The 15837-nt window shown below is 39.6% G+C and overlaps 1 protein-coding gene across 3 annotated transcripts in view; it reads right to left on the reverse strand.

Annotated features, from left to right (window-relative positions):
- Window positions 1-15837, reverse strand: part of BACH2 (BTB domain and CNC homolog 2) — a 373691-nt gene that overhangs the window by 148920 nt on the left and 208934 nt on the right. For 2 of the 3 annotated variants that reach the window (XM_055258931.2, XM_055258932.2), the window contains exon 3: window positions 5890-6038. Coding sequence is in view for 1 of the 3 variants with exons in the window: in XM_063619429.1 (XP_063475499.1) it covers window positions 5890-6064 (175 nt within the window). In the remaining 2 variants the exon portion in view is untranslated. Of the gene's footprint in view, window positions 1-5889; window positions 6112-15837 lie in introns of those variants that run through there. The other variant, XM_063619429.1, reaches the window with a different exon arrangement.

Below are 15837 nucleotides of genomic sequence, written 5' to 3' on the forward strand. Positions count from 1 at the left end.
CACGACTCAGGGAATTATCATTTGAAATTTTTGATTTATATATTAATGTATATAACCATGCTGGTAACATCACTCCTCTCTGTACCATTAGCAGAGAATGAGAATTAATTTTGATGATCTCTTGAGCAGAACATAATCTGAATCTGAAATGGAATATTACAAATAATCATATCATAGGTCCTTTTTATTTTTAAAAAAGAAACGGAATTGGCTTCAAAAGTATGCCGTTGGTTCCCAATGACTATAGGAGCTAAATACATAGGTTCATAAAATGATTTCATATATTAGTTTTAAAACCAGTAATATCACAACTTTTAGAGTGCTTAACATAAACAGAACATTTAACATTTAACCTCTGGCACTGGAAAGGTGGTAAAAGCCAAAACTTGCAGCTTCTCGAGAAGAATAAAAATGAATGGTATATTGTTCTATCCTCAGTCAACATTTTTAGATTATTATTAAAGCACGGAAATAGGTACACTAAAACCTCAGTTAATTAGACTATTTGAGGACAAGAATATTTTTTATTATTTTGATTTTCTGGTTAATTGACAACTAGAAAATGCTTTTTGTTGAAGGTTTTCCAAAGCAGTTTCTTTTCCTCTTTATAAAACATCTAACCATTCTCAATGATTCAGCAGGTCAGTGTCATCAGCTACAAGTATCCTCCAGGGTTTACACCCCACCTTTACTCAAAACCAAAGCTATCTTGTTTTCTTCATCGCTGAAAAAGGGAAGTGTGGTGTGTGCGGTAGGGTAGGGTGTGTGGGAGGGAAGGGGAGGGGGTGGGGAAGTATGAAGGTTAGCTAATTCAGGGTTCTGGCTATTTGGGTTCCAGGTAGCAAAGCCATCAGTAAACACAAATTCAATGTCTGGGAACCAGGCACATCTGATTCCTGCGAATGACGAGACAAGGACACAGTAGATCCCACTAGGGTCTGTCTTTGTTGGTCTTCTCTACTTTATGTTATTTTGTCTCGGTGACTGCTGGTTTGATGCTTTTCTCTGTGGAAAATCTGTGTCAGTGTGTCTATCCAAAAATTCTGGTCTATGAACTCATGGGGGGGGGGGATTTATTTTGATTAGATTCCATATCCATGCCCTTTCAACTCAAGCTTGGGGTGGATGTCAAAGATGAATAAGCCCTTACTTTCCTCTCCCTTAAGACTTGCTGACCTGAATTTTCTCCTCTACAAAAACCTTTAATTCCAGTTTTTTTTGGTATCTCAGCAGCTCCCCATGGCAACTGACTCAGAAACCTCTTTTCCTTTGCCCTGTTTTCCAATACCTAAGTGAAAATCATGAAGAGTTTCTTTCTAAGCAGGTTTGGAAAGTCTGGCATGAGAATGAGTGGACTAATTTATATATATTGTGCTTTAACAAATTCATTTTACCTCTTTTCAGTTACACCTTTTCTTTAAGCAAAATTATATATAATGGTTCTGCTATAGGGCCTCTGTAACAGACTATATATATACTGGTATCTTAAGGAGCTAGTAGGATAATTTAGGATAGCAGTTTGTGAACTTTTTGAAACCATGGATCCTTATATATGACTCTTCAGGAATTCTAACCCCTGGTCAGCCCTAGAGGTAGAGGGTAAAGGTAGTGAAGACGACCTGAATAAAGTATGGCTACTGGGCCCCATAAAACTGTTGATTGTTCTTCAAGGCCAAATTTCTAGAAATGTAGAATAAATTATGCAAAAGCCAAAAAAAGTAGGGTACAATGGACTAACCTAGTGAGTTCCATTCTGGGTGTTCCTCACAGGACTACCGGCCACTCACTAACCTGTCTGTGACTTACGGGTACAGTAACACCCATAAGTACAGAGATTTGGTGGTGGGGAATAAATCCTGCTTCACTTGGAGAATGTGAAACAGGCATCATAATAATCATAGGCCCTACAGCGGGAGAACTATCTGCTATGGATTTCCTCTCACAGCTTTCATTTTCTACTGCGCTGGAATCTACGGGAAGTCTGCATTCCCGGGTTCCTGCCTCCATGTCCACCTCCGCTGATTAAGACCTTTCAGGAGCCACAGTCAGGCACACAGCTCTGGGACTCTCTCCATGCTCTGTGCGTGGACTGGTTTACAAACACCCATCTGGAGGAACTGGAGCAGCCCCACTGCTGGAGCATGGGTGGCTCACGTTTTCCTTCGCCCCAGTGAAGCAGGTCTTCTAGATGTGTAAATGGCATTTTAGTAGAGACCACAGTTGTTTATGGCAAATTCCCTTGATGGCTTCTGACAACTGTGTCTTTACTCTGATAGGAAACTCATTCCTGGGACTGAAGTATATACCATTCAGTGGATCCCTTACCTTTGCTGTCTTCTAAAGGCTGCCCAAAGGGTAACAGGGATGAGGGAGGTGTGAGAGACATAATGATCTGTTCTTCCTGCACCCTCACAAACTGCAGCATCCCTATCAAGCACTAGCTAGTGATTCTGCACAGCATTCTTAGGAGGAAAGCTTTAAAAAATTATGGTAAAATATATACAACATAAAATTTACCATTTTACCTATTTTTAAGTGTGCATTTCAGTGGCATTAAATACATTCACATTGTTGTGCAATTATCATCATCATTCATCTCCAGAACTCTCCAATCTTCCCAAACTGATACTTAATATCCATTGAACAACAACTTCCAGTTTTTCCATCCTCCATCCCCTGGCAACCACCATTCTACTTTCTGACTCTGTAAATCTACAGTTCTAGGTATCTCATATAAATGAGATATTTAATATTTGCCTTTTTGTGTCTGGATTATTTCACTTAGCATCTTCAGGGTTCCTCCACGTGGTTAGCATGTGTCAGAATTTCATCTTTTTAAAGGCTGAATATTCCCCTGTATGTATTAATATACAACACATTTTGTTTATCCATTCATCTGTAGATGGACACTTGGGTTGCATCCACCTCCAGCTACTGTGAATAATGCTGCTATGAACATGGGTGTGCACACATTTATCTGCTCAAATCCCTACTTTCACTTTTTTTGGTATATACCCAGAAGTGGAATTGCTGGATCACTTGGTAATCCTGTTTAATTTTTTTTGAGGAACTGTCATACTGTTTAGTATTTAATTTTTTAAATATATAAACTTTATCTTAAAGAGCAGTTTTAGGTTCAGAGTAAAACTGAGCAGAAAGTATAGAAGTTTCTCATATGCCCCCTGTCGCCCTCTGCCCCACTAGATTCAGTTTTATAGGCACCCTACTCACTTGGTGACTGAACGCTCTGTCCAAAGATATGGGGAGTGATCCAGGCAGGTCCTGCCAGATCCAGCAGGAGCCTGAAGCCATGATTCACCTAAGGAGTCATGACAACTTCTTTCCTTCCTGACCTGTAGACAGGAAACTGACTGACAGCAAAGGTCATCCCACAGGAACACTGGATGTGTAAACGTGGAGATCTGCAGAGTGGCAGAGCAGGAGAGGATGCTAAGGGGCATTTGATCCAACCTCCTTCTTTCACTTTATGGTGAAGATGCCTCATGAACTGATAACCTTCCTTCCAGGAATGCAGTGCAGAATAACTAGTGCTTGTTGGAGATGGTATATTTTTGAGGGTGGAGTAATAATAATTACATCACTCACAACTCTACCAGCCCTAATCCCAGCCCTGTTACCCTTTAGGCAGCCTCCAGAAGGCACCTCTGGGTTAATTCCATTATAGATCTCTTTTAACACTTACTGGTTTTTGTCTTATTTTTCTGATATTGTGGGTTTTATTTTAAACATTTTAACAGACACCTACTGTACATTTAAGTCTATCTCCAGGATTTTTGACTCTATTAATGTTGAGGCAATACATATGTTCTTTCTTTGCTTGGCAATTGCTTTATTAACAGTGATTATTCTCAACTCCAGAGAGTTATAATAAGAGAACTGTAAATCCTAAGTGCTACTCTGAATAACATCTACCATATCCAAGTAAAATGTTAGAAATCACAGTGCTTATCCACAGATTTAAAATGCCCAGAAACTTCTCAAATGTTTCCTGGACAGTATCACTCATACTATTTTTACACTCACATCGACTCAATGAAACAAAAGAAAAAATGCTGTTTCAAATTCCTACAGTCAAAACTCAGAAATATACAATGCATATATCTACTCACAGGTACACATGTACATGTGTATGTATGCTTACATGTGTCCAAATGTGCACTTGTTTAGTCAAACTCTTCTACTTTTTTTTTTATTAACGTGGAATAAATTGTTCTTGTCCTCAGCAGTTAGGCAATGGGCCTGTTCGAAAGCTAACATCACAACATGATGATTCGTAAAGTTTTTCAGTCTTGAGAACTTAGAATCTCACAAAACCTGGACTTGCTGCCTTGGGTTATTCATTGGAGGTGTGCTTTCCTTCCCATGTGTATTTTGTTTTTTTTATTTTTAACTTTTGTGGGTATACAGTATGTGTGTATATTTGTGGAGTACATGAGATGTTTTGATACAGGCATGCAATATGAAATGAGCACATCATGGAGAATGGGGTATCCATCCCCTCAAGCATTTATCCTTTGAGTTACAAACAATCCAATTACACTCTTCATTACAAAATGTAAGTTATTATTGACTATAGTCACTCTACTGTACTATCAAATAGTAGGCCATATTCATTCTTTCTATTTTTTTTTTTTGTACCTATTAACCATCCCGCCTCCATGCCCTGCCCCCAACCCCCACTACCCTTCCTGGCCTATGGTAGCTATCCTCCTACTCTCTATTCCAGGAGTTCAAGTGTTTTAACTTTTAGATCCCATGAGTGAGAACATGTGATGTTTGCCTTTCTGTCCCACATGTGTTTTGTAAATCAAATCACATTTAAGTGTGTGAGGGGCGGGATAATGCTATGATGACTCACTCTGAAAGGGAACAATGTATTTCCCAACTCAGGGGAAAAAAGATTTTCTCTTTTGAGTGTGTCTAAAAGCATGATGAGCACACCTGCAAAAGGACTGTAGCTGTTGTTTTAGCCTAATAACAGCACTATTAGTCACACTTGTTGAAAACCAGGGGCAAAGAATCGCTGGTACTAGCAGCTCTGGGGTAAAGCTGGCACAGAATAATGGCATCTACTGGGCTGGACTTCCAAATGTGAAGGTGCTAAGTGAAACTTAAAACTCTTTTCTGAGACATAAGTCAGTGTATTAAGCAAAGCATTAAATTTCTTAATTTAACGCTATTTATTACTCAAGTATATACAGTTTTCTACCTTTTTCATCTTTTCAAGCACATGAGTTAAAGCAGTGATTCTCAAATTGGGTTCCCTGGACCAGCTGCATCAGCCTCACTTGGAAACTTGTTAGAAAAGCAAATTCCTAACCTGTAGCAAATCTACTGAATCAGAAATCTGGGCTTGAGGCCCAGCAAGCTATACTTTAACAAGCCCTCCAGGTGATTCTGATTCAAGTTGAAATTTAAGAGCCACTCACTTTGGGAGGCTGAGGCGGGCGGATCACAAGGTCAGGAGATCGAGACCACGGTGAAATCCCGTCTCTACTAAAAAAATACAAAAAAATTAGCCGGGCGTGGTGGTGGGTGCCTGTAGTCCCAGCTACTCGGAGAGGCTGAGGCAGGAGAATGGCGTGAACCCGGGAGGCGGAGCTTGCAGTGAGCCGAGATCGCGCCACTGCACTCCAGCCTGGGCGACACAGCGAGACTCTGTCTCAAAAAATAAAAATAAAAATAAAAAAGAGCCACTGAGTTAAGGAACCACCAATATACAGATTCCAACCTTTGCTCAATGATAACTCTCCAGCTCCTTTGTTAAAAAAAAAGTAATTCATGTGTGCTTGGGCTATTTGTTACTATCACCTAAGAAAATATTTATCATTGTTTAATTAAGGAAAATAAACCCTGGTCAAAACTTACATGTAATTTTTCCAGGTCCTGTGCTGGCTTCGAGTCTTAGGATGCAGGGAACTGGGCGAAGGGAGAGATGAGAAGGCTCCGGCAATCCATTCAGACATGGACCCCTAAGTTTTGTGGGGGAACCTTGTGACAGGTCAGTGAGTGTCCACCTAATTGGGAAGGAAAAGTTGTCCATTAGCAGATGAAAGTGTGCATGTGAACGTTTCCCCCTCTCTCCTGCTATCTCGCCATACTCCGTTCTGCTTGTTAGGATCTCACACAACTGTCTGTGCCTCTGGCTGTCGGCCTCTTGACCAATCCTCAGGAACAGAATAAGACACCATAGCCCGTGGTATAAATGCCTGGGCTCTGCCTACTAGAAGCCCTATTCCTTGAGGTATCTCCTTTAGGTGAGCAGCCCTCATGAGGGGCTCTCCTGAATCCAAATGCAGCCTAGGAGATAGGTCCATGTCCAGTAAGTTATCACCTTCTATATTTCATCTCACGTTTTCTGTCAGCAAATCAGAACATCTTGGTTTAAAAGACACATGAGGCCACTGTAAATAGAAGAGATTCAGGAAGCAAATGATTTAAGAATTCTGACCGAAATGAGATGATTTCCTGATGCCTCAAATGTGTTTTGTTTAAAAATTAATATTTATTTTTTCAGATAACTTAATACATGCTTATTGTAGAACATTTGAAACATACAGAAAAATAAAGAAAAAAAAAATAAAGATCAATGGTAACCTTGACACCGATAAATCACTAATGATGTTCTGTTGTATGGGTCTGAAACTCCTTCACCGAAACTCTTGGGGCCAGATATGTTTTCAGAATTCAGAATTTTTTGGATTTTAGAGAGTATTACGATGCAGCTACCATTTACTACATTAGTGTCTATCTTGTGAGAGTATGGAGCAGCACCCTATAATATTAAATATTAAACGTTAAATATTTGTGCACAAAAATAGATGCATATTCTTATTAAGTGGGGGTAAAATAGAGCCTCACATTTGTTCGGGCCAGGTTTTCCCACCAAAGAAGTTACTAAAACTAGAACAAAACAAAACAAAACCCCTTTTGATTTCTGAAAACTTTTGGATTTAGAATTAGAGATAAGGGATTGTGGACCAGTATTCTTTTCAGATACATGCACATACTCAAAGTATTGCTTCTACTTTTTCATTCAATTCTGAAATAAAATGGGAGTTATATGAATATGAGTATTTCCCCAAGTTGTTAAAAATTATTCAAAACATGCTTTTTAATGTTCATGTGTGTTATACCCCATATAAATACATCTTATGTATTTATTTCCCTCATTTTTGGAATTGCAGATTTTTTTTTCTTTGTTATTGTAAGTAACACTTTAGGGGATGTTTCTGAATATCAGATTGTCTGAATTTCTGAACATTTTCTTACGCAGGTTCCTAGAAAAGGAATTATTGCACGAAAGGGCATAAACTTTGAGAGTCTTGATTTTCTAGAAAGGCTGCACCAATTTATATTTTTTTCTAGCAGCATGAATGCCTGGTTAATTATGAACCTTATCATAGACAGAGAAAAATACACTTGCTCCTCACGCAACTTAACAAAATTTTAATCAATGATGACCAAATGTAAGATATTTTATTTTTGTTTTCCTTACACAGAAGATAGTGAACAGCTTGCTGTTTTTGACACAGCAAGAGAGAAATGGAGTTAATTTAAGTTTACCATCAAATGACACTCATTAGGCCAGACTGAGTTAGATGTGGACAGTGGGGGAGCTGTGACTTGTCCATGGGGTCTTCACATGGAAAAGCATGTGAGAGAATTCAGAAATAATTCCCATAACATCATGGGAAGAAAAACCACTGATTATTTGTGGGTTGATAATTCAGCTTCTAGAGTAGTGAGGGCTTGTATTTCCCTTCCTTCTGGTGTTTTCCTATTTCTTGGACATTTTGCTGTTCCTCAGGATGGCATCAAAAAGCAGAAAAAGATGTGAAGACAAAATCAAATCAGAAGAGCTAATAATAATGGCCAACGCTTATGCATGATTACAGTGTGTCCACTCCAATGCCAGGTCCTTGTATGTATTATCTCACTTAATGCCAATGGCATTGGTATCAAAACTGGTGGCTGGCAAGTTTGAAAGTATGTTGCTCACTCATTGGTCCTCCTTATTCCCCAATAAGTTTGTAGGAATTTGGGCTTCAGAATTTCAAAGATCTGTTCAAGCCTAGTGTCTCATTACTATGTTGACTCCTTGTCTAGCTATATATCACAAGCTTGATCTTTCCACTCTTTGGTCAGTACCATCTATAGCATCTAAACGAAGCAGAGAAAGTCTAAGAAAATTCTAGACAATAGTAAACCCTTTGAAAGTCCTGTATTGACACGGGGAAGGCTATAGCTCTTTGAGCACAATAGAGAAGTGTGAGGTAAGCGTGTTATATAACACAAAACAGGTTATACATGGAGAAAGACATGAAGACACAGATAAAATACACACTTGAAAAAAGAAACATACAAACACATTTTTCCCAAATGTGGCTACGAATTAGGAAGGCTAAAGAAGGTCTTACAGCCCCAGGTTCTTTTAGATTTATAGCTTTTTCTAATAATCTTTCTCTTTCCTCTTTATGTATATTTAACCGTACAGGATAATTGGTATAGAGAATGTCACAATTTTCATATGCTAATAAAAGCAAACTGAAGTGATGTTTGTTTGTTATATTAAATGAAATAACCTCACTCTTTCACTTATGTATAAACTCAATTTCTGCACCCACTAATACTGTAAGATGGTTATGGTTTGAGGAGTGGGGGGGGTGCAAAAAATTTCAATCTTATTTTGGGAATGAGTTAAATTGATCTTTCCCAACAACGTGCTCCTCACTCAACTTAACAAAATAAGGATTATTTCTATCAAAATGATCAAAAGACCAAAGAGAAGTGGACCATTTCCTTCACTGTGGCTTTATTTCATAATTTAAGCATCATTTTCCTGATAATTAGGTGTCAACACAGGTAGAATAGCTTATAAATGATTTTGCTTTGCCATATTCAGGTATATGACTAAGTTTTTAAGCAGACCAGAGCTACAGGGTGTGAAAAATAAAATGGTAATAGAAGAAATAACCCCTCAAATAGTATACTTTGTTTTTTCCAAAGGGCCTAACTGCTTCAGGGGAAACACAAAAAACAAACCACCATTAATAACGCAAATGATTACCAGACACTCCTTGGATACTCAAACTGTACAACTATCATTGTAAAGCTAATTACAAATTTGGATTCTCTCATTTTAAAAATATACTTCGAAGCAACCCACTTCTGTTTCAATGCTGAACCAAAGTCTGTGCAATTGGCACACTGTCAAAGTGAAAAAAAATATATATATATATACACACACATTGCATCACTTGCACTTGAACAAAGTTATTACTTTCAATGTCACTAAATCCTGAACTGCAAAACACCGCAAGCCAAAAGCAAGTAATGCCACATGGTATATTATCTTACATTTACAAAAGAGTTTATAGTTTTCCAAGCCACAGAGATACCGACTTTCCTACTCACAGTAGCTTTGTTATGCTGGGCACCCCACTCACTGCCCTGGAGCCTACTACCTCTCACAGGTTCTTGTGGGGATCACATGAGAATGTATACAGAGTGTTTTTTTTTTTTTTGCAGATTATAAGACATACATAAAATATTAGGTATCTTTTTTTTAAACTAAACAACTTTGTGAGGCATAAAGATATTAATCGCCATTTCACAGTTCAGGAATAGAACACAAGAAGATGTAACAAAAAAAGTACTAAGTTAGAAGATCTGAGTTTTATTTCTAAATTGGCTATGAACTAGCTGCCTGACTCTCTGGGACTTGATTTCTTCAGTAAAACGAGGGGGTCGGATGAAATGACTTTAAGATCTTTTGGAAGCCAATGGATCTGTGATGTAGGACGTGGCCATTGTAGTGATGGGAGTGCCTTAGGAAGTAATCCCTCCTGGAGGCCAAGGAACCATGAGGCCAAAGGGTAGCATCCATCAATCTGAGGCCTGCAGTGCTGGCACAGAGTCCTTGAGCAGCCCCCAACTCCCAGAGATGAGACAGACATTGACTAACTCATTTTGCTGGACTGAGGGGAGATTGGTGGAATCCTAAAGGAATGGCCAGGGCCTCCTGGGCATTGGAAAGAAATACCGAAGAAACTTAAGCCAGCAGGTCTTTATTAACTGGTACAGGTATTTTATAACTTTAACAACTGGTATAGCCAAGTAAGTATATACCAGCTGTCAGTCTTGCTCACAGTTTTACTGTTGTCTATCAGTCTCAAAGAGACGGCCACCACTGAGGGCCAACCACCTTGCTTGGCTAAGTTCCTACAGCGTGGGGGGAGATGTGTAAGCGGGCTCTTTTTGGTATTATGAGTGTACATCAGGGTCACATGGGAATTTTACTTTAAAAAGACACTAACTTAGGCCTCTACTAATGCTATTCTACTAACACTGTTTGACACAACTTTCTGTAATGATGGAAATATTCAATATCTCTGCTGTCCAATATGGCAGCCACATGAGGATACTGAGCACATGAAAAGTACCTAGTGAGAGTGAGGAACTGAATTTTTAACTTTAATCAATTTAAATCAATTGAAATTTAAATAGCCACATATTGTTATTGGTTACCTGACTGGGCAATGCAGCCCTAGGTGGCTTCACATATTAGTTTTCTTGGACCTATTTCAGACCCCAGAAGCCCACAGGACAATACCCAGTATAGTCCTTCAATATGTATTCACTGCCCTTCTCCTAGGTGCTGGGCCATGTTTAGGTGTCTCAAAACAATGGTGAATAAGAGTACCATGGACACTTCCTGCCTCGGGGCATTTTGCGGCTAGATTGATTTCCCAAGACCTCACAAAATCTTGAAGTAGCTCACCAGACTGCTCTTAGGAAAAGGTGGGTGAGGAGATATGGTAATGCTACACTAAGCATGAAAGCACTGCTTTTTCATTTCTTCGTATTTACTGTTAGAGAAGTTGGGGGAAAGTTTAAAAAGAGGTATCTGAATGGTTACTATTCATTCGCTTACAAGTGAAGTAACATATCCCAGATATGGGAAATTATCTGTAGGTAACTACCTCCTGCATAATCTTAACCTTACTTAAAAAGAAAAGTCTGAGGAACCGCATTCTGAAGCTAAGAAAAGTAAATGGTATTCAATTACAGCAACAGCCATACAAAAAGTACAAGTGGGTCTCCAGCTGCAAATGGTGGGCAAGGGAGTGTTCTTACCAATTAGTTGTGAAATGATCAGGTTTTCTAGAAGGTACTTTTTGTATAAGTAAGGCTGACTGAATTCTTTATCCCAACTCAACTCTTAGCTAGGATTTTCTTAGTGGCTTTAATGGGATTTTATGAGGAAAGCCCCATTTGCCTGTCCCCAGGAAACTACAGGCGAAAATATTTTTATTTACATTATAAATCTAATACCAACAACATAATTTCTAAGAAACACAAAAGTGGTTTAATGATCTGATTTCCAATGTTGCTCTCAATGTTCTCCTGTTGTCAATTCTCTCCTAACCTAATCACCTCTTCCTACCTTATTGGGATCTGGAGTGATACAAAAAACACAAAACATGATATTCGGAACTGGTTTACCCTTGTTTGAACCTGAATCCAGGTTTGCCTAAACTTCAAGGATGGGACACCACATGTTGGAATACAGAATTTTTAAGCTAATTCTCTCCATTGTATTAACATTATCACTTGAGGTAAAAAATTTACCAAATAAAACAATCTGATTTTGCTCAGCATCCCAAGGGGATCATGTTCAGCATCTCAATGGGAATGACACCAGTCAGCCAATCTTTCGAGCTTCACAACGCCACTTCTGGTTCCCCTGCCCTAAGTCAGACTTTTGATTTTTTGGTCTAATAAGTGGTTCTTCCACATCTACACACACACACACACACACACACACACACACACACACACACTTACTTTTTTCCCTCTGGATTGATTAGAAAGACAATTTAATACAATGGTCAGAAAACAAAATAAGACTTCAAAACTTAGTTCTAAAAATACGAATTGCATTTAGAGACCATTATCTTCTTTTTAAAAAGGTCAAATCTCAAACGTTCAGCTGGTTCCAGGCTATATAAAAATTTTACTGAAAATCTGATGACAGCTTTGGTAACAAACATCTTGAGAGTGGCCCTGAAATCCTTATTTATATTCAGAAACACTAAATGGAGTAGTCGCACACCATTTTATGGCTGAAGGGGTTCAAAAAGAAAGAGGTCAATTGATGTTAATTTTTTGGAAATTCAGAGATGAAGTTTTTTTTTTTTTTTAAACTCTTATCTTTCAAACAGAATTTAAACAGATACTTGTATAAGGCAGAACCCCTTCGAACCACAGATCTTGTGGCTTTTGTGTTTTATTCTACTGGCATGGAAAGGTGATGAAAGAAAATGTGCTTTTTTGCTGCAACAGAGAAAGAAGTGGGGAAGGAGATGCAGTTATTTCAGACAGGATGGCGAACATTAATTGAGATTAAACAGCTCTGAAAGTTTCCACTTCAGCATTTCAGGTTCTGGGACTCTAGCTGAAGAACCAAAGCTAGAAAATTCACTTATTTGACATTCAAGGTGTTTAAGTTCCCAAATACAACAAAGAGGTTATCAGATTTTCACTTCTATCATAAAAGGATGGTGCAGGCAGAACTACTTGCCACTAACAAGCCAGAAAAAAAGAAAAAGTGTGAAAGAAATGTGTTGAAAGTACATAATTTGAAATAATTCTTGGATTTCTGCAGATTTTATACATAAAAATTGGAATACTAGCCTATATTGATACATCATCACCATTATCATCATCATCATCTCCACAACCACCACCACCACCACCACCACCGCTGCCATCATCATCTCCATTTACTGAAAATATCTATTTGCTAGGAACTGTGATAGAAATTTTACAGGAATGATTAGCCTATCTGGTACATGAGAGAACCCTGGCTCAGAGAGGCAAAGTGCTTTGCTTAAGGTCATACTGCTGGAGACAGGACAACATGCAATCTGAATCCAAGCCGGCCTGTCAAGGCTACCTCCTTTCCTGTACAACACTGCCTTCCTCTACAATGTGGGGAGACTACATCCTTCTTCTGCGAAAGAAACATGACCACTTTCCCATGTGCTACCAGTAAAACATGAAAGTAAACTGACAAGGCTGCAGGTCCCACAGCAATTTAACTATTTGTATAAAGAGTTTTAGTGCTAAAATGGTTATAGTTCATGAAGCATAATTTCTTACTTGTTATACTTCAGTGTTGTTTCTGTCCCTTGACTATGCAAAGCCCTTGCCTGGCCTTGCCACCTGCTTCTCTCTCTGCCTAGAATTCCCTCCCACAACCCTTAGCCATGCTGGTTACTTCTCCTTCACTAGGTCTAGTTCAAATATGTCACTTGCAGAGACACTGTCCTTAATGCGCTCTGTCCTCTCCCAAACAGCTAGGCATTGCCCTGCTTGTTTCCATCAAGGGATAATAAAAATCCACATGTTTATTTACTGTATAATTACCTATCTTCTCTCTTGGTCCACGTAAGACCCACAGCAGCAGGGACCTAGCTTCTCTTGCTAACCATTGATACCTGACACTTGGAATAATGCCTGGCACAAACTTGAAGAATGAATGGCTACACCAATACATGAATGAAGATCAGTGTTTGCAGAGTGCAGTGACAGGTACATATAGAGGGACCAGAGGAGAGACATTGCCCTGGGGATCTGCCTTTGCCAGCCCTCGAGTCCTAGGCCAGAGTTCATCTGCTCCCAGCTTGAACCCTGCCTGGAGACTGAGCATACATCTGCCCGTGGCCCTCCTCTCCTGCTGCACCTCCTGACATAGCCTCTTGTTCCCCAACAGAGGCTCTTCCCCACACAATGAGCTCAGCTTCTCTCCCTGGATCTAATCTCTACATTCCCACCACCATCCACCTCGTATAAAAATCAATCCTGCTTACTCCTCCTGTGGTCACATACCCTTCTGACAATCTGGGGCCACGGCCTTGGGTTCCACCATACCCATAACCATGTGGCACTGTCAGGGCCGACTCCAGGCTTGCTGCATCCCTAGCCCAGCCTGACATCCAGCACCAGGCTCTTTCCCAGCCTTCTGTCCTGAGCCACCTCACTTCTTTCTCCTGTCTGCCCTCTCTTCCCATGTCCAAGCTCATGGATGACTCTTGGCAGGCTGGGGAAGAGAAAGAATGTGTAACAGAGGAGAGAGAAAGTCAGAAGCAGCAGAAGCTGCTGTGTGTCCACATGGGAAGCCCGTGGACTACATCTGTCCACGAGAATTTTCATAGTGTTCTGTAGATTTTTTTTTTTTTAAATAGTGAGTTTAAACTATGGATCAGCAGAGCTGAAAGGGACCTTGGAGATCACTGAGTCCCGCTGTCTCACTGTACTGTTGAAAAACCAACATGTGAGTAATGGACCGAGGAGGAAGAAGGCAGCATTTGTGGAGGGCTTAACCTCTGCTTCGGGATATAAGGTCCCAGGTCCCATAGCCAGTGAGTGGCAGAGTGGGGACCATGCAATGCTTAAATGAGCACTTCCATCCCATACACACCTTGCCCTACGACTTACGTATTCATACCATGTGTGGGAAAGGGCGTGGCATTTACCACATAAAGATACTTGGAATTCTTGCCTCAAAGGGTAAGTGGGTTTTCCTTCTGTATTAGCCGATATACTTTTAAAAAATTATGGTAAAATATCCAAAACGTAAAATTTACCACTTTAATAATTTTTAAGTATACAGTTCAGTGGCACCAAGTAAATCTGTTTTGTTGTACAACCTTCACCACTATCCATCCAATACATTTTTAAAGTGAGTATTTTCTAAAACTATACATCCAAAATAAGAGTGAAGGAAACAAAAAAGAAGTAGAAAGAAAAGACAGGTAGAATATAAACTTTTGGGCGTGCATTTCAGCTGACAAAAACCTTTCATACGAATTAGGTTCTCTGTGACATATTCATTATTTTCCTAGTAATGAAACGGGAACTGTGAGACGCCATGTAAAAAGACGGCTTTTATTGTTTCTCTAGGTTCTATACTAGCTGTATCCACTTACAAAAATGTTATACAACCCAGTACATCACAGCCTTCCACGCCTCCTCCATAAAAGGACAAGTAAAATAGTATTTCTTGGAAAGACAGGCATTTACCAATGCACTGCATCTAGATGGAGCTGTCTCCATCATTCTAGTCTGTATCTAAACAGGGTTTTAAAGTCTTGGCACAGAGCACAAAGAATGTCCCTTAGCTATTCAGCATTTAGTTCAGCTCCACAATATATTTAGCAAGATTTCTTCACCCCCCGCACCCCCGCCCCTTCCCTTCTTGGTTTAATGACCTCAAATGTACCAACATCCTGTCTTACCTAATCCCCTAACAAGTTCTATCAAATGCCAGGACAGAATCAGACAGCACTGCAGGCGGTGAGATCATTCACTAAGAATTCATTTTTATTCCAAAAATTAGGAGTGCCAGACCATTTAACACAATCTATCACACAGCGAGAAAATTAGCCTAGCGCTTTAAGAGAAACATTTAAATAACTTTTAAATATCTTCTTCCTGACATAGATTCTTTAAAAACCTGAAGACTCTCTCCCCAGAACAAGATGCATAGACACAAAACATTTCCACATGACAGCAAGAGCTCAAGGACTCTGTGAAGACGATGTAGGTCCCCTAAGAATCCATAAACCTCAGGTTAAAATCTCCTGTAAAAGAACTCCAAGACTTCACTTTGTCCACAAGCCCCTGTACTGGATCCTGATCCATGGAGGATCCAGGGTAACTTCTTCTGGGGCCACTTTTGTCTCTGGATGAGAAACGACTTGTTTCAGCTTCAGGAACATCCCTATGTGGCTTCTGGTCCAACTGACT

This window comes from Symphalangus syndactylus, chromosome 2 (assembly GCF_028878055.3).
Source record: "Symphalangus syndactylus isolate Jambi chromosome 2, NHGRI_mSymSyn1-v2.1_pri, whole genome shotgun sequence".
NCBI classification, from domain to species: Eukaryota; Metazoa; Chordata; class Mammalia; order Primates; family Hylobatidae; genus Symphalangus; species Symphalangus syndactylus.